At 38.7% G+C, this 25,363-nt stretch overlaps 1 protein-coding gene across 5 annotated transcripts in view; it reads left to right on the forward strand.

Moving 5' to 3' along the window:
* The window catches only part of DCDC1 (doublecortin domain containing 1), a 473,661-nt gene that overhangs the window by 152,347 nt on the left and 295,951 nt on the right, over positions 1-25,363 (forward strand). The window contains exon 9 of one of the 5 annotated variants that reach the window (XM_070383609.1): positions 8,746-9,278. The exons of the other annotated variants lie outside the window; for them this stretch is intronic. Coding sequence (XP_070239710.1) covers positions 8,746-8,760 — 15 coding nt within the window. The 3' untranslated portion in view covers positions 8,761-9,278. Of the gene's footprint in view, positions 1-8,745; positions 9,279-25,363 lie in introns of those variants that run through there. 5 annotated transcript variants of the gene reach the window in all.

Raw genomic sequence — 25,363 nt, forward strand, 5'->3', positions numbered from 1 at the left:
GTGAATTCTGATACCTTTTCATCACTTGTATACTAGGAATTCTATTTTTTAAATGATATCCTGCCAGCTTTTTCACAATCCATTAATTCCTGGATCAACATCAGAAAGAATGTCAGAGCAGAGTGAAATTCTTGTAAGACACAGATGTCAGGATCAAAAGTCAGAGACATTCTAAGAGCAGCAGGGAAGCAAGCTTGTTAGACTTTAATCGGAACAATTAGTATCTGTCATGTGACAGTCTCGTTGCCCTGCCTTATATTTCTAAGTTCCAGGCATGCTGCAAGACAAGTCCTCTTCCAAGTTTGATGGAAAATTTCATGAGTTTTTGGTCTGATTACTTTTGGCCAGGATTCTTAAGTTTTGTTGGTCCTCTGCAAATTTCCTTAAATGGTGAATTATTGATACACTTAAATTAACTAGGATCCAGCTTAGTTTAGAGACAAATTTTCATCTTCTCTGAGTACATGTAATACAAAGTGACTTGCTTTATGGATGTTTGTGATCATTAGTACCCAGGAGGCTTTTCCAGCTATTTTATAATATCTCAGAGAGTGAGAGCTTTTGTGGTCTAGTCTCAGATTGCTCCAGTGGATGCTCAATAAATGTGAATCATTGATGAGGGAAAAACTAATTAAAATTAGATTTTGAGGTTTTAGTTAAAGAATTCCTTTGAAATCAGCCATTATAGTTTGCTTGGGTTTCATTAAACCAAAGTAATATTCTTTGAATAAAAAAAAAATCAATCAACCAGTTGTCTTTACTACATATTGTCAATAAACTAACTTGATTCACTTATCATTTCCAGTAATAAGTTGCTTTTATTTTTGCAGTCATCTCTTTTGTGAAAAATATGTAACAACTATTTATTTATTCGGAGGTCAGCTTTTGGGACAACCTCAAACATCAGGAACTGTAAATCAGCATTTCTGGTAATCAGGAATGGTTCTTTGAAGTGTGAAAATTAGTGAAAACAGCTGAGAAAACTCAGGCCAAAATTACTTCTGTTGTGATAGGATTGATCAGTTCACTATTGGTAGAAAAAGGGCTACTCTAAGTGGTTAGTGATAGCTGTAAAAACAAGCCAAAAGCCATGGGAAAGAATATGAACTAGAGGAGACAGACTTCCTTGATGGTTCAATGGTTAAGACTCTGCCTTTCCACTGCAAGGGGTGAAGGTTCAATCCCTGGTTAGGAAACTAATTTTCCACAAACCACACAGTGCAACCTAAAACAACAACAACAACAAAAATACAGGAGACTAGACAGGAGGCCAAAAGCATTGAAAAGGGCAGGAATCTCAAGCAGTGGTGAGAGTGGTGGTCACTTTATTGTGTCTCTGAGTCTCTCATATACTACTACTTCCATGAGTCCCCCATAAAATGATGGCATTGTATTTTGATATGACCTGCTGATATTTTCTCAATAGCATTCAAAAAAGGCCATTTTTTAATTCACTTTTTTATTATTCTATAACATTATCTAAATAAAATATACATCAGTTCAGTTCAGTTGCTCAGTCATGTCCTACTCTTTGCGACCCCATGAATCACAGCACACCAGGCCTCCCTGTCCATCACCAACTCCCGGAGTTCACTCAGACTCACGTCCATCGAGTAAGTGATGTCATCCAGCCGTCTCATCCTCTGTCGTCCCCTTCTCCTCCTGCCTCCAATCCCTCCCAGCATCAGAGTCTTTTCCAATGAGTCAACTCTTCGCATGAGGTGGCCAAAAACTGAAGTTTCAGCTTTAGCATCATTCCTTCCAAAGAAATCCCAGGGCTGATCTCCTTCAGAATGGACTGGTTGGATCTCCTTGCAGTCCAAGGGACTCTCAAGAGTCTTCTCCAACACCACAGTTCAAAAGCATCAATTCTTCAGCACTCAGCCTTCTTCACAGTCCAACTCTCACATCCATACATGACCACAGGAAAAACCATAGCCTTGACTAGGTGGACCTTTGTTGGCAAAATAATGTCTCTGCTTTTGAATATGCTATCTAGGTTGGTCATAACTTTCCTTCCAAGGAGTAAGCGTCTTTTACTTTCGTGGCTGCAGTCACCATCTGCAGTGATTTTGGAGCCCCCCAAAATAAAGTCTGACACTGTTTCCACTGTTTCCCCATCTATTTCCCATCAAGTGATGGGACCGGATGCCATGATCTTCATTTTCTGAATGTTGAGCTTTAAGCCAACTATTTCACTCTCCACTTTCACTTTCATCAAGAGGTTTTTTAGTTCCTCTTCACTTTCTGCCAGAAGGGTGGTGTCATCTGCATATCGGAGGTCATTGATATTTCTCCCTGCAATCTTGATTCCAGCTTGTGCTTCTTCCAGCCCAGCATTTCTCATGATGTACTCTGCATATAAGTTAAATAAGCAGGGTGACAATATACAGCCTTGACGTCCTCCTTTTCCTATTTAGAACCAGTCTGTTGTTCCATGTCCAGTTCTAACTGTTGCTTCCTGACCTGCATATAAGTTTCTCAAGAGGCAGGTCAAGTGGTCTGGTATTCCCCATTTCTTTCAGAATTTTCCACAGTTTATTGTGATCCACACAGTCAAAGGCTTTGGCATAGTCAATAAAGCAGAAATAGATGTTATGATAGGTAACTTAAAAATTTTTCTTATACTGTTTCATTTTTTCTAAATTTTTAAAATGACCACATAATCAGAAAAAATTACTCATAATAATTATTTAAATAAATTTATATTGATTAAGTTGATGTCATCAAAAATGCTGGTAGAGAACTTATGGATAAGTGTGGAGTGAATGATTCCCCTATCAATTATAAGTACATTTCCAGTGTCCCCATGAGGCACAGCAAGAGACAATCTTGTCAAGACTGAATCAAAATCAGGCTTGTGATATCCTGAAAAAAAAAAAACAAAGCAACCAACCTTAATATAATAGAACTTTAGCTTTTGAAGGCTTTTTGTAGCTAAATAGCGGCAGTGATGCTAGAGCTTAGTATAAGCAATGTATTTCTTTTCCTTCTCTTTGCATTGATTCTATAGAGGGTAGATCTTTTAGGTTTTTCCATTAATATCATGATCAAGAGCTGGTTCCAGAGACCTAGGTCTGAACTTCTATACAGTTCACTTCTACTGGTGGCAGTCATTTTCTTGCTACATGTATACTATTAAGAATCGTCATGAAGGTTTTCTCAAAATATTTTTTGTTTCTCCTGGAACCATCAGTTTAGAGAAAAAGTTTTGATCGACAAAACCCTGTTGTTGTTGTTCAGTTCCTCAGTTGTGTCTGACTCTTTGTGAACCTGTGTACTGCAGCATGCCAGGCTTCCCTGTCCTTCAGTATGTCCTGGAGTTTGCTCCAACTCATGTCCATTGAGTCGATGATGCCATTCACCCAGTCATCTTCTGTCACCCCCTTCTCCTTTTTCCCTCAATCTTTCCCAGCATCAAGGTCTTTTCCAATGAGTTGGCTTTTCATATCAGATGCAAATAATTCTTTCTGTTGAGTCAGCACAGTCAGTAGAGTGAAGTATTCTTCTGCTTGTTTCCCCCCAAAGGGCTAGTGAATGGCTCTCAGTGTCTGGTGTGACGGCTCTCTCTGCAGGAGTTTAAGCCATTAGAGAGCAATGGGACCTCTACTTGGTGGCCTGTGTGCCATCTGTTATTGTTCCAAGGGGAATGAGAGTGTCACTTCGTTAATCTGTTTACTGGGCACTTGCTCTCTGTGAACCCTGCACAAAGATGATTCACAGGAAAATTTTGAAAAATAGAAAATCAGAGTCTGTGCCCTGGAAAGGCTTAGAATCCAATTAGAGGAATAAACCACAAACTGATATGAGAACATATATATCACAACATATGAATAAATACAGATTGATGTAGCACAGCTGCATTAATTGTTGAAAGATCAGGACAAAAGCATCATTTGCCTTTATCACCCCAACTGTGAAACATCATACTCAACAACATGGGTGAACCTCACAGATATTATGCTGCAGAAAAGAAGCCAGGCACCAAAGAGTATATACTGTATGAAGTTCAAGAAGGGGCAAAACTAATCCACATGATAAAAGTCACAACAGTGGTTACCTTAGGGGACTACTAATGATCCAGCTCTAACATGTGGCAGGAACTGGACAACTGTGCATTTAATGAATAACTTAATGAATAATGCTTTTGCTTTAGTAAAAATTTCATTGTCTTTAAGATTTATAGATCTGAAAGTTCTTCCTTCTCCTTCCATTTTTCCTCCTTTCAGTTTATGTATTGAACAACTTAGTTCATTTGACTTGTGGAGTTTTCTACAGTCTAGTTTTTGCTACTTACATTTTCAAGGTGTAGTTCAGCCTGTTTGTTCTCTGTATTTCCTGTGAATTGATTATAGATCTAGAGGCTTTATAAAAATCAGATTCTAATTTTTGGGTAGAATTATGGGTGGTGGTGTGTTTCTTCATGAGGAGGCACATATATCTGGTTGTTTCTCTTTTTGTAATATTAGCAACTGTTGATGTCTAATGCCCACATCCATTAAATCATTAGATTTTGCAAAATGGATATAATAATTTATTTGTTAGTAATTAGTATGAATCCACATAGAGACACTTTTGCTCCTCAATTGTCTGGTTACTCAGTGGTGAGAGAAGATAAATTCTCAATTTTTTTTCTTATTTAGCAATTTTCAGTGATTTAATTTTCTATCATCTTCTAAAGATGACCAATTAAGTTCTTTTTTTTAATCATTATAACTACACTTATCTAAATAGACTTAATGTGTTTCAGTCCATTGCAGCTATTGACTCAAAAAGCCCAATTTTTGGACAATGAGATTTATGAATGATTTGTGTGAGTTAGGACTATGCCAGGGAGTCTGACTTCAGAAGCTTTTGCAACTATACAAGAAAAAAAAAAAAAAAGAATATAATCAATTAACATTCAACTTACTACAAAATTTGACAAAAAGTCAAATTATGATCTAATATAAATGCTCAAAAATATGCTATTATATCATTGCAATGAGGAAATACATGTTTTGGGGAGAATCTTCATTTATTACATAACATTATGTATTTAATTTACATTTTTTCCATTTACATTTTAATTATTTATTTCCTTCTAAAAACTGAATATAACCTGTATACAGTAAAGGGCATATAGCTTTATGAAATTTGAAAGATGTAATTAATCACTGTAACCACCATGCAAACTAAGACACAGTACATTTCTAACAGCCCAGAATGTTTCTTCCTGCATTCTCTCATTAATAGTCCCCTAAGATAACCACAGTGGTGTGTGGTCACTCACCCAGACCCAGACATACTGGAGTGCAAAGTCAAGTGGGCCTTAGGAAGCATTACTTTGAACAAAGCTAGTGGAGGTGATAGAATTCCAGCTGAGCTATTTCAAATCCTAAAAGATGATGCTGTTAAAGTGCTGCCCTCAATATGCCAGCAAATTTGGAAAACTCAGCAATGGCTACAGGACTGGAAAAGGTCAATTTTCATTCCAGTCCAAAAGAAAGGCAATGCCAAAGACTGTTGAAATAACTGTGTAATTGCACTCAGTTCACATGCTGGCAAGGTAATGCTCAAAATCCTTCACGCTTGGCTTCAAAGTACCTGAAAAGAGAATGTCCAGAGGTACAGGCTGGATTAGAAAAGACAGAGGAACAAGAGATCAAATTGCCAACATCTGTTGGATCATAGAAAAAACAAGGGAATTCCAGAAAAACATCTACTTCTGCTTCATTGACTATGCTAAAGCCTTTGACTGTGTGGATGACAACAAACTGGAAAATTCTTAAGGAGATGGAAATACCAGACCATCTTACCTACCTCCTGAGAAACCTGTTTGCAGGTCAAGAAGTGACAGAACTGGATATGGAACAATGGACTGGTTAAAAATTGGGAAAGGAGTATATCAAGGCTGTATATTGTCACCCTGCTTATTTAACTTATATGCAGAGTACATCATGCAAAATGCTGGGCTGGATGAATTACAAGCTGGAATCAAGAATACTGGGAGAAATATCAACAACCTCAGATATGCAGATGATACTATTCTAATGGCAGTAAGTGAAGAGTAACTAAAGAACTTCTTGGCGAGGGTGAAAGAGGAGAGTGAAAAAGCTGGCTTAAAACTCAACCTTCAGAAAACTAAGATCATGGCAACTGATACCTTCACTTTATGGCAAATAGATGGAGAAAAAGTGGAAACAGTGGCAGATTTTATTTTCTTGGGCTTCAAAATCACTGCAGGTGATGACTGCTGCTATGAAAGATGCTTAAAAGACGCTTACTCCTTGGAAGAAAAGCAATGACAAACCTAGACAGTGTATTAAAAAGCAGAGATATCACTTTGCTAACAAAGGTCCATATAGTCAAAGCTATAGTTTTTCCAGTCGTCATGTACGGATATAAGAGTTGGACCCTTAAGAAGGTTGAGTGCCGAAAACTGATGTTTTTGAATTTTGGTGCTGGAGAAGACCCTTGAGAGTCCCTTGGACATCAGGGAGATCAGATCAGTCAATCCTAAAGTAAATCCACTCTGAATATTCATTGGAAGGACTGATGCTGAGGCTGAAGTTCCAATACTTTGGCTACCTGCTGCTAAGAGCCAACACACTGGAAAAGACCCTGATGCTGTGAAACATTGAAGGCAGGAGGAGAAGAGGGTGATGTAGGAGATGATTGGATGGCATCCATGACTCAATAAACATGAGTTTGAGCAAACTCCAGGAGATAGTGGAGGATAAAGGAGTGGCAGTCCATGGGGTTATATAGAGTCAGACATAACTGAGCGACTGAACAACAACAAATAGGTAATCACTATTCAGATTTTTATTACTGTAGATTAGTTGTGCCAGTTCTTGAACTTCATTTAAATGGAGCTTGTATGAATTACCTGGCTTCTTTTGTGTAACATGATATCTGTGACTTTCATCCATGTTGTTCAGTGTCTTAATTTATTCTTTTACATTGCTGTGTAGCATCTATTATGTGTCCTTGTATATGTCTTTTGGTGGATATATTTACTCATTTCTCTTGTGTGTGTGTGTGTGTGTGTGTGTGTGTGTATCAGTTTGGTTCAGTTCAGTCGCTCAGTCGTGTCTGACTCTTTGCGACCCCATGAATCGCAGCACGCCAGGCCTCCCTGTCCATCACCAACTCCCGGAGTTCACTCAGGCTCACGTCCACTGAGTCAGTGATGCCATCCAGCCATCTCATCCTCTGTCGTCCCCTTCTCCTCCTGCCCCCAATCCCTCCCAGCAGCAGAGTCTTTTCCAATGAGTCAGCTCTTCGCATGAGGTGGCCAAAGTACTGGAGTTTCAGCTTTAGCATCATTCCTTCCAAAGAAATCCCAGGGCTGATCTTCTTTAGAATGGACTGGTTGGATCTCCTTGCAGTCCAAGGGACTCTCAAGAGTCTTCTCCAACACCACAGTTCAAAAGCATCAATTCTTTGGCGCTCAGCTTTCTTCACATTCCAACTCTCACATCCATACATGACCACTGGAAAAACCATAGCCTTGACTAGACAGACCTTTGTTGGCAAAGTAATTTCTCCTCTTTTCAATATGCTATCTAGGTTGGATGACTGAAACCCCTATGCTGTACATTGCTGGTAGGAGTATGAATTAGTTCAACAACTGTAGAAAATACCTTGTCACCAGCCGCCCCAGTCAGGTGGTGGCGGAGACATGCAAGCGCAAAGGCCTGAAGGAAGGCATCCTAGCCCTGGACAACTTCCTGGACAAGTTGTAGGTGGCCTCCGCTTAGCCCACCGCCAGGTGGGGCGCGGTCCCTGTGCCCAGGGACAAGTGACCACAGCAACAAGCCCCCACATTCTCCACAACACCTAAAGGCTGCAGTAATGCTCTGCCTGACAGGTTTCTGGGGCCCACTTCGTGCCATCGCTCAACATGTACACTTGATGCCATTTCTTTCGATATTTATTTCCAGATTTCAGGGGCAACAAGTGCCCTTGCAGCAGGGACTTATCTGGCCGGTGGGGATGAGGGAGGGGATGGAACAACCAATACTTTTTTGTTGAGAGGGAAACTTAATGTCAAAAAAAAGTGAAAAATAAATGCATTAAGAGGTTAAAAAAAAGAAAATACTTTGTTGATATCTATTAAAGCTAAACATATGCATACTCTATCCCAGAGTATTTTCTAAAGTTGTTGAACTAATTCATACTCCTACCAGCAATGTACAACACAGGGGCTTCAGTCACCTTTAATCTTCACCAACACTTGGTATCATCAGTTTCTTTAATTTTATCTATCTTGTTGAGTGTGTGGTGGCATCTCATTGTGGTTTTCTGGTCATTGTTAATAGCTCCACATTCATGTGCTCCAGTTTCTTCAGTTCAGTTCAGTCACTCAGTCATGTCCGATTCTTTGGAACCCCATGAACTGCAGCACGCCACGCCTCCCTGTCCATCACCAACTCCTGGAATCCACCCAAATCCATGTCCATTGAGTCAGCGATGCCATCCAACCATCTCATCCTCTATCGTCCCCTTCTCCTCTGGCCTTCAATCTTTCCCAGCATCAGGATCTTTTAAAATGAGTCAGGTTTTACTTTATTGTTGGTTTTTGGTATTAATGTCCTTTAACAAATATTTATCCAGTGCTTACTATGTGCCAGGGACTATTTAAGGTGCTGGAGTTACATCATCAAAAAAGTGTTACATTTAATAGGAATATTTTTGTACACTATTTTGTCTTTAGTGAATCTCAATCAATGAAGCTTTATGGCTCTTTGGGCTTTCCAGGTAGTACAGTGGTAAAGAATCTGCCTGCCAGTTCAGGAGACACAGGTGAAGCAGATTCGATCCCTGGGTCCAGAAGATCCCCTGAAGAAGGAAATGGCAACCCACTCCAGTATTCTCACCTGGAAAATTCCACTGAAAGAAGAGCCTGGTGGGTTACAGTCTATGGGTTCACAGAGAGTTGGACATGAACTGAGCACGCACCCACGCTATACACTGTCAGATATTTTTCAAAAGGCTTTGAAGAAGTTTGGAAATTGACAGAAAACAGCAATGTGGGTTTTCCTTCCTGGCATCTGACCAGAGAATTAGAAGACTGGTATCTGCCACTGGGCACTCTTTGAACCTGGGCATGTCTCTTTGCTTCCAGACTGTTTTTCACATCTATAAGTAATGAGGCTGAGTAGGATGAGCTGAGCTTTTTTTCAGCCAAAAACTTGCCTCACTGATTTGTCAGAATTCAGCAGTGTGGGGCTGAATCCCCTATAGTCACTGTGGGGCCTTAGATTCTAATAAGCTTGGTGCTTAGAATTATTCTCGAGGGCAGCGTTTCAATTTCACTCATCTTTGTAGTATTTCTGTCATTATGTATTAATAACCACATATAATTATTTTTGTAATTTAGGTGTGTTGGACAGGAATGTTAAAAAGATCTATGTTAAAAAAGCATATTAGAAAGATTTAGTGCACAAAAATCTACTGCCATTTTAGATAAGATCTAAAACAAATAATGAGCTAATTTTCTAAATTCCTATTAACCTTCATATTTTACTTCTCTTCTTATGTCTAGAAGGATATTCAGTGACAAACAGACAAGACCTCACCTTCAAGGGCTTATAGTCAATTTTTACTGATCAGAGGCCTAGAAATCCTATCATTCTGGTCTTACAACCTCAAATTTGAATAGCATTTATAAGCATCATTTTCAAAACATACAGAGTCATGTTGCACCACTTACTTGTGACCTAAACACTTAAATGGAGCATTCCATCATCTTGTTTAATACTTGGATTTTTCTCTATGAAGCTCAAGCCTCTGATGTGTATCAAGCAACTAGAAAATTTCACGCCCCTTGACCTTGTCTAGGGAATACTCAAAATAATTTTCTATTGTTCATGTTTTCCAGTCATCATAACTTCCCCACGAACACTTCTGAATCTCTGGCAGGGTTTTAAAACTACTCTTGGAAGGTCAGATATAGCATTTTATTGTCTAGTTTGAGCTGCTTACTGGGGTGGAAATGAATGTGCTGGAATACAACTGAGTTTTGTTGCAAACGGGATTGCTTCTCCTTTGTATTCTTTCTCTCATTTCTGTAACTGGCTGAGGAACCTAATAAACTGGCACATAGCAGGAGTAGTTCACTTTCAGAATTCTACTTCCGTGTAGTAGAAAAGTGGTAGAAAGGTGAGAGGATCCATCAGTTAATGAATATTCATGCCTTTGTTCTTTCAATAAACATTTATTGATACCTGAATGTACAGGTATTTATAGTGTTATTGATACCTGAATGTACAGGTATTTATAGTGTTAAGTAATATACAAGAATGGAATTTCAAACCTTGGCCTGAGATGCTTATAGTGTAGCTGGAGACAGCCCTATAAATAAATACATTCAATATAATGTAACAGTTGTTATAATATAGATCTGAGCAAGGTGCTATGGTAGTACAAAGTAGGGAGTAACACATTTTCCATGTATGTGTGAGTGTGTGTATGCACATATTATGGAAGGCTTACTAGCAGATATGATTTGTTTAAGCTGAACAATTCAGTTTAAACTGAATTGTGAAACATTATTAGGACTTAGGAAAGATGAGAGGAAATTCCTGCCAGAGGATGGCTTATGCCAAGGAACAGTAGCCTAGTGGAGCAATGGAGCATGTGGGGAACTCTAAGTACATAATTGATATCAATTCAGTTCAGTTCAGTTGCTCAGTCGTGTTCAACTCTTTGCAACCCCATGAATCGCAGCATACCAGCATACCTCCCTGTCCATCGCCAACTCCCGGAGTTCACTCAAACACATTATTGAGTCGGTAATGCCATCCAGCCTTCTCATTCTCTGTCGTCCCCTTTTCCTCCTGCCCCCAATCCCTTCCAGCATCAGTCTTTTCTAGTGAGTCAACTCTTCGCATGAGGTGGCCAGAGTACTGGAGTTTTAGCTTTAGCATTATTCCTTCCAAAGAAATCCCAGGGCTGATCTCCTTCAGAATGGACCATCGATACAGTGGGATATATAGTTGATATAGATGGAAGATAGTTCAGTGGAGAAAGATGGTGGGTGGGACACACAAGTGGAAAGTCAAGCAGACACTGGACCATTAGGTACTTGTGTGTCATACTAAGGAGTTTTCTCATGAAGGGTTTAGTTAGGAAGTGAAAGGATTAGAATAGATTTTTTTGGGGGGAAAAAAAAAAGGTCAATTTGGGAAGGGATAAATGAGACTGGGCTAATTTTGAAAGCAGAAAGAAGAGTCAAAAAGTTATTCCAGTAATCAATGTGAGAACTGATGGGCTGAATTAGGATAGTAAGAGTGATGATTAAGAGACAAGGAAGGATTTGAAAGTTTTTAGTGAGTTAGAGTTGGTGGGACTTTGTGAACAAGGAAAAGAAGAGTGTGGGTCCCTGGTTTCTGCTTTGTGTGATCAGATTGTACCATTTACCTATGTAGGTAAGCCTGCCTACTTATAGAGGAACTACCATGTGCTGGGCATACCAGGAGGTACAATGAAGTTTAAAATATGGCCCCTACTAATTTATAATATGTGCTTCTTTACAGTAGTATGTGTTGGACAGGTAGAATTATGTGAAAAGGGCATTGTTAGATGAAGGAAAATGTCTAGTCAAGCAAAAGGACACCCATGAGAATGAATATGGTGAATCCTTAAGACCCTTTAGAAGACCTACTGGCCTGGGGAAAAACTTCCCTCTCCATCCTTCATCCCTTGACCTCTTTGCTTCAGTTAAAACCTAACTCTCCACAGACATCACTCTCATGACCTTCTTTGTTTTTGCAACCTCCTTTTGAGTTTTCTCTTTTCACCTCCTACCCATGCTCACTATGGGGGAAGAATGATCAACACCAGAAACATCTGCCTATTGATCTTGATCTCATGCCACCATCAGTCAGTTCTCTTCCAGGTTTCACACTCCTCTTCTATACCCCTGTTTCCATATTTTTGGCACTGTCCATGGCTCCTAGAACTCTATTTCCTCTTCTTTGATATCTGCTGTGACTAAAAGTAAAAAATGTAGTAAAATTTGTCATTAAAATAGGAAAAAAATGAAAGATAAGTGATAGACTAGAAGAAAAAATTTGCAACACACACACAAAGGCCGAATTTCTGAATATACAGAGCTCTTTCAAGTCAATAAAAAATAGGTGGACAGTCAAAATATTGATCAAGGGTGTAAATAGTAAACTTATAGAAAAAGGAAACACAAGTGGCTCTGAAAATATTGAATAATGTTTCTTGAACTTAGAGATAATTTTAAAAATTAAAATCAAAACATAAGCTTTTACTTAATAATATAATAACAATTAGAAAGTTTGTTCACATGGGGTCGCAAAGAGTCAGACACGACTGAGCAACTGATCTGATCTGATCTGAGAGTTGGTGAGTAGAGTAGGAAATGGCAAACCACTCCAGTATTCTTGCTTGGAAAATTCCATGGACAGAGGTGCCTGGCAGGCTACAGTCCATGGGGTCGTAAAGAATTAGGCACAACTGAGCATGCACACACACACACACACACAGAGTTGGTGAGAGTGTGAGTAAAATAGATATTTCCATACATTCTTTGTGGAAGTATGTGCGTAGTCACTCAGTGGTGTCTAACTCCATGATCTTGGATAATTATTTCTACCACTTTGCTTTTGCTATCAACTTTTATGGATGGAACACATTCAATATTTTGTTCCTGATTATAGTCTGTGCTTGAAACATTGAGTGATGGTGCAAATCTGACAGATAAGAATGGTACAAAATTACACTTTTGTTTGGTGCCTGTATAACTGTTAACTATCATTCCCTTGTGAAGTAAAGGTCTCCAGAATCTCTTTTCTTCCTAGAAATTCCCACAAACCCATTTACTTAATGAAATCAAACTTCTTTCTCCATGAAGAGAACATATAAGTTATAATGTAGCTACCAGTATTTCCTGCTGTAAAATAAATGAGAATTCTAGAGTTACTGATCTGTAGATAAGATCTCACACTGGAAATATGTAACATGGGAGAAAGCAGAGATCTTCAGTGTCGCATCTGGGTTCAAATCCTTGCTCTGCCATTTAATATAATGTTGAAGAGGTTATTTATCTTCTCTGAGCCTCAGTTTCCTATCTATAAGTAGAAATAATGTAGCTAGTGTTTCTGGTTGCTTCAAAGATTCGATTATAATATGTTAATCAACTTGCATGACAATAGCACCATGACACAGGTTGTCAGGGAGTGGTAACTGAATGACATTCCTAGCTGACTCATGGGGTAAAGTACATGCTATCTTCACCAAGGGGGTGGGGGATGCATTACCAAACAGGCCACAGATTTGCAACAAATATAGTTGGATTCTTGTTTTGCAGAATGTTTCTAGAAAGGTTGCATGAAATTTCTGCCTTTCAGAACAGCATATAGAAGGGTGGAAGTAAGGCTGAATAATTAATCTGCTGCTTCCTTGCCATCTCCAGTCTCTGCTAACACTGCTAACTACCTGGCAAATCCCTTAGTTTGGCAATGCCAGATTCAGTACGTGGATCTTAGTTCCTTGACCAGGGATCGAACCAGCATCCCCTGCATTGAAAGGTGGATTCTTAACCACTGGACCATCAGGGATGTCCTTGGCTTAAAGTTTTTTTAATGTAATTATTGAAATGAGTTAATTCTTGTTCCTTAAAGCTTCGGGTTTGCGGTATTAACAACCTCAGATTACCTATTCAACATCTTAAGTTCCTCTACGGTAATCCATTTTGAAAGATCAGCACACAGCTGATCTTCTGTGTGCCAGCTCTAGTCTTTGGCTCTTAAATCTCGCCGACCTTTTTTCCCTCTGGCAACCAACAGAGTTGGTGTGGAACATAACTTGTGATTGGCACCCAAGTCTTAACACTAGCAATTAACCAGGTTTTGACATGTTGTTATTTTATTTTCCATACAATTGACTGCCTTGACAATGAATCTAAAACCTTCTTTGAGATTTCTGAGCAGTTTTAGAAGCTAGTATTTGGTGGTGATGAGAATCAGTGGGGAGATATCCCCATTTTTAAAAAAATGTTCTGCATCATTCACCACCAAGTACTAGCTCAACACTATTGTTTATTTGATAGAGACTGTATTAATCAGGCTTCTTGATTATAATATAAAAAGTCCAACTAGTTACCTTAAACAAAACAAAAGTATTGGAATGATAATCAACAGAAGATGGAGGAAGCTGCTTGGAAAATGGGAAGAAACCAAGAGGGCAAAAGAGGCTTATAACTTTTTTTTTTTTTTTGTCTCTGGGTCACTTGTTCTAAATGGAAAGTCTAGGAAACATCACTGGAGGAGCTGAATCTCACTCATGTCTCTGTACCCTGTGCTCCCAGGAAGGAACATTCCTCTTGGCTTCCAAGGGGGGAGACAGAGCACTACTCCCACCAATACTAGATTCAGTGGGAAATACCCACTAAATTACACCTAAATTAAAAAGGAGATTGGATGCTGTATAATTTTTAAAAAGAAGAAAAATAAAGAAAAAATGTTCACTGCAGAGTTCACTGTATTCCCAGCACCTATTTTAGTGCCTGCATCTCGTTGATAACCAACAATATTACATTTAAGAAAATGAATGGATTCGGTTATAACCTCAAAGACAGAATCTATTGTGGTGGTCTCCCTGTCTTGATAAAATGGCGTAGTTTCTTTAGCCACAAAACACAAATTGAAGTACAATTTCTTCATCACATTTAATAACTAAAAAGAGCTACCAGTTCAGTTCAGTTCAGTTGTACAGTCGTGTCCGACTCTTCGCGACCCCATGAATTGCAGCACACCAGGCCTCCCTGTCCATCACCAACTCCCGGAGTTCACCCAGACTCACGTCCATCGAGTCAGTGATGCCATCCAGCCATCTCATCCTCTGTCGTTCCCTTCTCCTCCTGCCCCCAATCCCTCCCAGCATCAGGGTCTTTTCCAATGAGTCAACTCTTCACATGAGGTGGCCAAAGTACTGGAGTTTCAGCTTTTGCATCATTCCCTCCAAAGAAATCCCAGGGCTGATCTCTTTCAGAATGGACTGGTTGGATCTCCTTGCAGTCCAAGGGACTCTCAAGAGTCATTCTCCAACACCACAGTTCAAAAGCACCAATTCTTTGGCGCTCAGCCTTCTTCACAGTCCAACTCTCACAGCCATACATGACCACAGGAAAAACCATAGCCTTGACTAGACGAACCTTTGTTGGCAAAGTAATGTCTCTGCTTTTCAATATTCTATCTAGGTTGGTCGTAACTTTCCTTCCAAGGAGTAAGCGTCTTTTAATTTCATGGCTGCCGTCACCATCTGCAGTGATTTTGGAGCCCCCAAAAATAAAGTCTGACACTGTTTCCATTGTTTCCCCATCTATTTCCAATGAAGTGATGGGACCAGATGCCATGATCTTCATTTTCTGAATGTTGAGCTTTAAGCCAACTTTTTCACTCTCCACTTTCACTTTCATCAAGAGGCTTTTGAATTCCTCTTCACTTTCTGCCATAAGGGTGGTGCCATCTGCATATCTGAGGTTATTGATATTTCTCCCGGCAATCTTGATTCCAGCTTGTGCTTCTTCCAGCCCAGCATTTCTCATGATGTACTCTGCATATAAGTTAAATAAGCAGGGTGACAATATACAGCCTTGACGTACTCCTTTTCCTATTTAGAACCAGTCTGTTGTTCCATGTCCAGTTCTAACTGTTGCTTCCTGACCTGCATACAGATTTATCAAGAGGCAGGTTAGGTGGTCTGGTACTCCCATCACTTTCAGAATTTTCCAGTTTATTGTGATCCACACAGTCAAAGGCTTTGGCATAGTCAATAAAGCAGAAGTAGATGTTTTTCTGGAACACTCTTGCTTTTTCCATGATCCAGTGGATGTTGGCAATTTGATCTCTGGTTCCTCTGCCTTTTCTAAAACCAGCTTGAACATCAGGAAGTTCACGGTTCACGTACTGCTGAAGCCTGGCTTGGAGAATTTTGAACATTACTTTACTTGTATGTGAGATGAGTGCAATTGTGTGATAGTTTGAGCATTCTTTGGCATTGCCTTTCTTTGGGATTGGAATGAAAACTGACCTTCTCCAGTCCTGTGGCCACTGCTGAGTTTTCCAAATGTGCTGGCATATTGAGTGCAGCACTTTCACAGCATCATCTCTTTCAGGATTTGAAATAGCTCCACTGGAATTCCATCACCTCCACTAGCTTTGTTCGTAGTGATGCTTTCTAAGGCCCACTTGACTTCACATTCCAGGGTGTCTGGCTCTAGATGAGTGATCACAGCATCGTGATTATCTTGGTCATGTAGATCTTTTTTGTTCAGTTCTTCTGTGTATTCTTGCCACCTCTTCTTAATATCTTCTGCTTCTGTTAGGTCCATACAATTTCCATCCTTTATCGAGCCCATCTTTGCATGAAATGTTCCCTTGGTATCTCGAATTTTCTTGAAGAGATCTCTAGTCTTTCCCATTCTGTTGTCTTCCTCTATTTCTTTGCATTGATCGCTGAGGAAGGTTTTCTTATTTCTTCTTGCTATTCTTTGGATCTTTAGCAAAACTTAAATTTTGATAGCTTTAACCATCAGATAGCTACCTTCAAACTTTTTCCCCACTATTTTCCTCTCCAAGTAATGTTTTGGCAAACACCAATGGGCAAGAAATTCTTGTGAGTTTTTCCAGGTGTAGAAGTTTTTTAATTCCTTGTGTTTTAAAATGCTATTTCACAGGGAGCTCATGACCTTTATGGCTATATGCTGCTGGTGTTTCAGAGCTTTCTAAACTGACATGGCACAGCAAAACACATTTTCAAGAGTAAAAAATATCCCAGAACTATTAAAAAATAACATCTGTGAAATTAGGAATAAAATGGCATTCAAATTAAGGTCACGTAATGCCATTTCAAAGCATATTTATACAGGCAGCATATTAAGGAGATTGGTTTCTTTGAAGAATATGCACTTCCTAACTTAATGAAAGTCTGGTCAAATTTGCTTTTTTTGGCTGCCACCTTTAGCTATCTAAAAAGTGTATTTGTGTGTGTGTGTGTAGAAGTATGGGAAAACCTTGTAGAATGGATTATAGTAATTTCATATTTTGGATAGGTGGAGTAGTTGAGAAGTTAGCTAGTCAAGTTAGCTAGTCAAGTCTGTTTGCCAGTAAGCCAAATTTTTATTTTCTGTACATCTTCCTTAATGGCCTGCTGCTGCTGCTACGTAGCTTCAGTGTGTCCAACTCTGTGCGACCCCTTAGAGGGCAACAGCAGCCCACTAGGCTCCTCTGTCCCTGGGACTCTCCAGGCAAGAATACTGGAGTGGGTTGCCATTGCCTTCTCCATCCTTAATGGCCTACTGTCTGCCAATTGAAACAGTACCTGAAGTCAGATCATGAACCCTCTGATTTATACAATCCTGAGAGAGAATAAATTCAACAAAATGGAGGGTGTTAACAAAAATAAGAGAGAATTTGAATTCCTTTTTGAGTGTTGCATTACAATTAATAATCAGCTTTGATTTTTTTATATACTTGTCTTAAAATTTGAAATTCTTATTTTATCAAATGCAGTATAAATATGTCTAATTATCTGTGTGAATTAGCATCAGGTGATATAATGTCATACGCTAAGTTAATTATTGGGTTCACTCCAAGTTCTTTCTCACTTTATTGTCTTCATATTTCCCTTAAGAAAGGGTATTTACCTTCTTTAGTTATTTTGTAAAAACAAGAGATTTTTCCAAATTTAAAATTATGTTATAATATCAGTGTGATTTTGAAAGTAAATTAGCATCTATCTTTCAGGCACTAGTATAAAATTTTCATGGTCACTTGTTTTTTCCTTTGAGAACTGAGTGATGTAGAAAATTCGATTGATTAATTCTCAGGGTGTCTTCTATGATTCTGTTTATAGGTGCATCATTTTGAAGGGGAATTTTATCACTTGTTATTAGTATGTCAAATGGGAAGTCCTTTTTTATAAATACTAGTTTATGGACTTCTTTATGTTGATGTCAGTAAGTAGGCAAAAATACAGATAGAAAAATCTTATTTTCAACTTAATCTCATTAATTTAACAATAAATGGCATTTCCAGGAAATGGCCCTAGTTCTTTCAAAAATCAGAATATAACTCCTACTGTCTATTCCTATAATTAAAATAATCTTAGAATTCTTAGACTGAAGCTGATAATTATTTCTGTCAAAAGATATTAGGAAAAAACCTGGTTGATAGATATTAGAAGGTATCATCTTGGATCTGAAGTTTAGTTGATAGGGCAAATATATAATTTAAAAAATTATTATTAAGAAGAATAATAAGATCTATAATTATATATGCATGTCTAATCCATTTTGCACCTTTTATATGATGGAAATCTGTCAGTCTGACCATCAGATTTTTCATTCAATTGCTTGTTTTCTCTTTTATCAATTATTCTTTCTTAGTGTATTATATAAAGTGAAATATGCCAAATGAATTTCTCACAGAAGAATAAATCTTTTGTAAGAGCATGAGTCTTTCAACTATATCTATCTAGAATGATTATAAGATCATTCAAAATGTCTATAAGCTTATCTTGATGGGCTACAATTTGTCAGTGCTATACACATTAAACTTGTTTGAATGAAAGAAAACTTTCCTAAAACAATCTGATTTAGTCTAGATTTTGGTAGTCACTAATACTCCTTGCTCAATAGTACAAGCTCTATCTTCCATAGGTCATACTGATTACACTAGAAATTCCCAAGTGATTGGATGCCCAAGATGACTAATTATGGCCAGTAAGTTGTAAATGGAAATAATGTGTGTCACTTCTGAGATGCAACATTTGATTTCCTTATTCAAGACCCTTGATAATTTTCTTATCTTCTGCCCTTGTGACTATTGTGGCTGCTCCATCATTTTTGGTCCTGAAATATAGAGGTATAATATATCCAGTCAACATGGGATGGACATGTAGGTTGAGAGAGATAAATATTAGGTGTTATAAATCAAGGATTAGTGAACTGTAGCCCATGGGTCAAATCTGGCCTGCAATCTGTTCTTGGAAATAAAGTTTTATAGAAAGTTAGACTTGTCTGTTTGTTCATGTGTTGTCTATGGCTGCTTTTGTGCTACGACACCAGAACTGAGTAGTTGCAACAGAAGCTGTACAACTAGCAAAACTGAAAATGTTTATTATATAGACCTTTAAATAAAATGCTTCCCTTCTCCTATTCCAGTGATGACTCAGTGGTCTTTTGTTATGGGTCAGAACCTATAAAGATTTAGGTGTAGAATCATCATATCAAGATGCTGATTTTCCCACCTAGTCTTATCTAAATCCAAGTATAGAGGCTCTTGTGCCCAAACAAAGAATAAGTAGGAGGTAGGTAACAGAAATTGTTGGCCCTGAAGTGCATTATCCTTTAGGGAATGTGGTGCTGTTCTGTTGTGAAGGTGGCTAGATGAGATATGAGATTATAGGATATGAAATGATTGAGTGAAGTCACTCAGTCGTGTCCAGCTCTTTGCAACCCCATGGACTGTAGCCTACAAGGCTCCTCTGTCCATGGAATTTTCCAGGCAAGAGTACCAGAGTGGGTTGCCATTTCCTTCTCCAGGGGATCTTCCTGACCCAGGGATCGAACCCAAGTCTCCCACATTGCAGGCAGACACTTTACCATCTGAGCCACCAGGGAAGTCCCTAGGATATGAAATATGCATGTGCAAATATGTAGATTTGTTCTTACCTCCAAGTGGATAGGATTTAAGATGTTTTATTTGAGAAATACAATTTTTCTAAAAAGAAGATATAGATTTTGCCAAAAGGGATGGAAAACGGAAGGTCCAGATGTCCTAACTCTGTCTGAAAGCAACGATATCTTTGACTATTATTCCCTACTTCCTTCCCCCACCCCTACTCACACTGCTACCCCACCCGAGTGTTCAGCATCAGCATGATATGTTCCTTCTTTGGGCCTTAGCTCCCTCTACTTCTGCTCAGGGAAGTAAAAATGCTCCTTAATTCAAATTTTTGTTTCTCCAAGGCACAGTTTGGTTGAAACCCCTTCTCTAAAGTCCTCCCTTATTTCTTTCTCCTATAAACTTCTGTAATGATTTATGTATGTATCTGTTATGTCAGGTGCAACTTTCTGCTTTGTGTTTTCTGCTTCATTTATTGCATGCTTTATCTCCCTAAGTGAAAGTGAAGTCGCTCAGTCGTGTCCGACTCTTTGCGATCCCATGGACTGTAGCCTACCTCTGTCCATGGGATTTTCCAGGCAATAGTACTGGAGTGGATTGCCATTTCCTTCTCCAGGGGATCTTCCCAACCCAGGGATCGAACCCGGGTCTCCTGCACTGTAGACAGACGCTTTACCGTCTGAGCCACCAGGGAAGTTATCTCCCTAACTATACCACAAACTCATTTTTTATAATTTTACACCTAGTGCTGGATCATGCAAGTAATAATAAATACTTGTTGAATGAATTAATAACTCAAGCTGTGCTTTTCTGTGTGGGTAATGACAAAGAGGGAAACTGGGACGGAGAGAACATTGAGTCATTCTCGGGCCTGATTCTCTTTCTTGCATATGGGCCACAGAGTCTGAGGTAAGGGCCTTGCTCTGAGTAGGTGCTTAATTTTATTTCAGCTGCCACTTTCTATTATTTTACTTATTAACTTTGTCTCAATCTACATCCCCAGTCTCCCCACAGTCATCAAATGCTCATTTTATTCTTTTAATCCTCAATCTTAGTTTTTTCCTTGCCTTGCATTTTTGATAATGATTGGATAATTAACATTTATTGAATGCTTAATATATGCTAGCTACTATGTTTACATATCTGTGTGTGTTTTCTCGTTTCATCCTTACACCAACCTTATGAGTAGGTGTGCATGCTAAGTACTTCAGTCATGTCTGACTCTTTGTGACCTTGTATCCTGCCAAGCTTCTCTGTCCGTGGGATTCTCCAGGCAAGAATACTGGAGTGCGTTTCCATGCCCTCCTCCAGGGGATCTTATGCGTAGTTACTATTATTAAATTCTTTCTCATAAATGAGAAAACTGAGGACTCGGGTGTTAAGTAACTCCCTTGAGTGATATTACTACATAGCTGGTGAGCATAGGAGCTAGATGAGTAACCCAGCCAGTCTTTCTCCAGAGCCCATCTAGTTTATAAAACTTCTTCCTCAAAGGATTTCCCTTCACTAATCTCTGTTTTTCATACTATGTCCAGTCTGGTTTTACATATTGGTCAAGGCACATTTAAGCATCTAGCATTGTGCTGAGGGTAGGGAAATGTCACAGAGCTATAAAACCATGTTCCTTTAAAGGATCTACACTTTTAGTTGGCAATAGCAGATATATAGATATCAAATAATTAGTGGAAAACGTCTTATGTAATGAGTGCTAAATTGGGCAGTACAGACATATCATAAATTCATAGGCTGTTAGAGTCAAAGAGAGAGACTTTTAAGGTCAACGAGGCCACTGTGCTTGTTTTACAGATGAGCAGCTTGACAGCATATAGTGAGGTGATAATTGTGTGATACAGAAAAAATAACAACCCAAGTTGCCTCAAGAGGTTGGGGGTGGGTGGGCACATCAAATGGAGTTAGGAAAGGGAGGTTGGTGTTGAAGATGTCATCAAAGAATGATTCACAAAGGAAGTGGGACTTGATTTCAAAGGACGGGTAAGTTATGTCTGAGGGAGGTTGTACGTACGTGTGCCTGTAGGTAGGTGTGTGTATGAGTGCACACATACCCAGGGCATTTTTAAAAAATTGACTTATAGTTGGTTTATGATATTAGTTTCAGGTAAATGACGTATTGATTCAAAATTTTTTAACTTGTACTCCATTTAAAGTTCTGATAAAACATTGACTATATTTTCTGTCCTGTATACTATGTCCATGTAGTGTATTTATTTAATATGTGATCATTTGTATCTCTTAATCCGCTAGTCAGGGCACTGTTTGAATGAAGCCATGAAGTGCGCAGAGTATGAGATTTGTTCCGTCTGCTTGTTCACCATTTTGTCTCCAGCATTAATTAGTGCTTGTGGGTGGGGATTTTAAAAGATGTGAGTGCCTGAGCCTAACTCAGATGAATTGAATTGGAATCTTTAGGGGTTGGCCTGGGGAGTCAGTAATTTTTCAAAAGCTCTCCAGATGGTTCTACTATGAAGACAGGATTGAGAACAATGCAAAAGTATAGACATAGTATCTTCCCATGATGTCACCACTTAGTGGAGAGCTAAGATGTATAAGAGTAAAATGAGTGTGGTTTAGAGTCTATGGTCAGTGTTCTGTACGCAGAAAATAGCATAATGAAATGAAAGGATTTGAGATGAGATTAGATGAGATAGATAGATGAAATGGGGAGTTGGAAAAGACCATTTGGAAAGCAATTATAGTAATTATGGATTAGAAGATTGAAGCCTAGCCTAGGGTGTTTTTTCTGGAAATAGAAAGTTGTAATCTGAGAATTTTCACAAAGGCTTAGTGACTGGTAAAATCTAAAAGATGAAGAAAAGAGTCCAAGAAATAAAATGGCAAAAAGCTGACAAAAGTTTGCCTTATTAAACATTTTAAGGGTGATGTTTGGGGTGTGAAAATATTTACTGAAAAACTAACTTTGAACAAATCAACATTTTAAGACCAATGATTTTTTTAATAGTTTTTAAAATCTCATATTGACTTATGGTTAAGAATTACTTTCTGTTATGTTTTCTTGGATATCCAATGACTTTTCTTAAGTTTATACTTCAACAATTTCAATACTTCAAATTTATGGCTCCTTCTCCAACCACTTTCTCACCACTAATGGAGGGAAACATAGGTGCATAATAGTTCCATTTATAGAAATTCATGACATGTGTTTCATGGACTGTAATAATTAGTATTAGATCTGACTGCAATATCAGAGACAACCTGCTTAACTGTGGCTTAAATCTTTAGATGAGAATTCTGGAGGAAGACAGTTGCTGACGTTAGTTCAGGAGCTCAAGGATATCAAAGCTGAAGTCTCTGACATTCTTTGGCTTTCCTCTCAACGTCCAAGGACTACTGGGACTCTAGTCATCATGTATATTCCAAGGACCAAGAAGGGGAAAGTGTGGTAGAGCATAAAGAGTTTTCTTGGAAATCCCAGTATTTGCATTTATATCTCGTTGGCCACTCTTGTTTCCAAAGGAGGCTGGGAAATACACTGTTTTAACCAGGCACATTGCTCAAGTTCTCTGTTAGTGAGAGAGGCATATAGGCTAACCATAATTTTGTGCTCCCCCTCTTTCTCTTTATTTGGAGAAAAAAAACATGTATTAGCATCTGCTGTATGGCAAGTATCTTTCACAGTAAACAAGACAAACACAATTCCTATTCTCATGGAGCTTAGAGTCTTGCAGGGGAGACGTGAGGCAAACAATAGCACACATATTTAGTTAACTGAAGGTGTGACAATGATACAAGGGAAAGTAAAAAAGTCATTTTACTTATTTCTTATACTCTTCCTTTTAAACTTTTCCTTATTTTATATCAATCTTATATTCATTTTTGTGTATATGGGCCTTAAATTTTGAAACAAAGCAGTTGTATGAAGTATTTAATCTACAAACACAATAGGCTCACTTTTTATTTAATCTGTTTTTATTAATAATACAGTTTCAAAGACCCAACAAGATATTTAAAATATAATCTTAAGTTATCTTTCTGGTCTTTTAATGAAGTATCCCAACTCAGTGGACCTTGAGCAATAATAAAAAATCAAAGTCTAGAAACATTTTAAAAGCCAGAAAATTATGAAAGGACTTGTGAAGAGTCACAGTGAAGTTTGTCAAGAACTGAAAAGTCTGAGGTTTCTACCCTATTTGCAAGCAAGACCACCACAACTTCACGATGTGCAGAACACTCGAGACTCTTGGATTACAGACAGTGGACTTTGTTACTCACAGCTCAGTAAGAGTCATGAACTTCACATTCACCTTGGCTCCCCATTACCCTCAGGTCTGATGGGGGCAACGCAGAGTGGCCCAGGTGGATAATGTCCCAGCAGTAAGTTTGTATCACAGTTAAGGAACCCCAAAGTTGGAAACCTCTAGTTGTATAAGAAGATAACTAGCAAACCTGCCCAGTCTTTGCGCTAGAGAGAGAAGGAGCTATTTTCTCTATGATTCTGTTTAGGAAACAAATCTTTTCTCCAGAGGATGATGCTACTCCTGTCTTTCAAGCTGTTCACTATTCAGACTTTCTTGAAAAGATAGTCCAGAACAAAAGCTACTCAAAATTCTTGGAAGAATACAAAAGAGTGTACTAAGTAAAAGAACTCTGCCTTTCCCCAACCCCTAGAAGCAACATTAGTCCCCCTGGGTATTCTTCCAGAAATATTCTGTTCATGAACAAGCTTGTAAGTATGTATCACCTCTCTTCTCTTCCTCCTCTTTCTTCTTCTCCTTCTTTTCCTTTTCTTTCTCCACTAATTCCAGCCTATTTATTTACACTGTATGCTACCTTATTTTCTATAAACAATGTATTTTGAGGAGCATTTGTGCCTTGTATATCTGATTTATAGTTTATGGATTTATCATAATTTATCTAGCCAGCCCCCTATTGATAAACATTGAGTTTTTATTCAATCTTTGGTTATTATAAACAATGCTGCAGTGACTATTCATGTGTACACTTTTTGCGGCTGTGTATGAGTGGCATCGGGTCCCATCACTTCATGGGAAATAGATGGGGAAACAGTGGAAACAGTGTCAGACTTTATTTTTTTGGGCTCCAAAATTACTGTAGATGGTTATTGCAGCTATGAAATTAAAAGACACTTACTCCTTGGAAGGAAAGTTATGACCAACCTAGACAGCATATTAAAAAGCAGAGATATTACTTTGCCAACAAAGGTCCGTCTGGTCAAGACTTTGGTTTTTCCAGTAGTCATGTATGGATGTGAGAGTTGGACTATAAAGAAAGCTGAGTGAAGAAGAATTGATGCTTTTGAACTGTGTTGTTGGAGAAGACTCTTGAGAATCCCTTGGACTGCAAGGAGATTCAACCAGTCCATCCTAAAGGAGACCAGTCCTGGGTGTTCATTGGAAGGACTGATGCTGAGGCTGAAACTCCAATACTTTGGCCACCTCATGCGAAGAGTTGACTCATTGGAAAAGACTCTGATGCTGGGAGGGATTGGGGGCAGGAGGAGAAGGGGGCAACAGAGGATGAGATGAATGGATGTCATCACCAACTCGATGCACATGAGTTTGGGTGAACTCCGGGAGTTGGTGATGGACAGGGAGGCCTGGCGTGCTGCGATTCATGGGGTCACAGAGTCAGACTCGACTGAGCGACTGAACTGAACTGATGAGTACGTATAGGTAGTATTCTTAGTAGACTTGTTAACTAAAAAAATCAAATCATTATAG

Source organism: Bos mutus, chromosome 15, assembly GCF_027580195.1.
Source record: "Bos mutus isolate GX-2022 chromosome 15, NWIPB_WYAK_1.1, whole genome shotgun sequence".
Lineage (NCBI taxonomy): Eukaryota > Metazoa > Chordata > Mammalia > Artiodactyla > Bovidae > Bos > Bos mutus.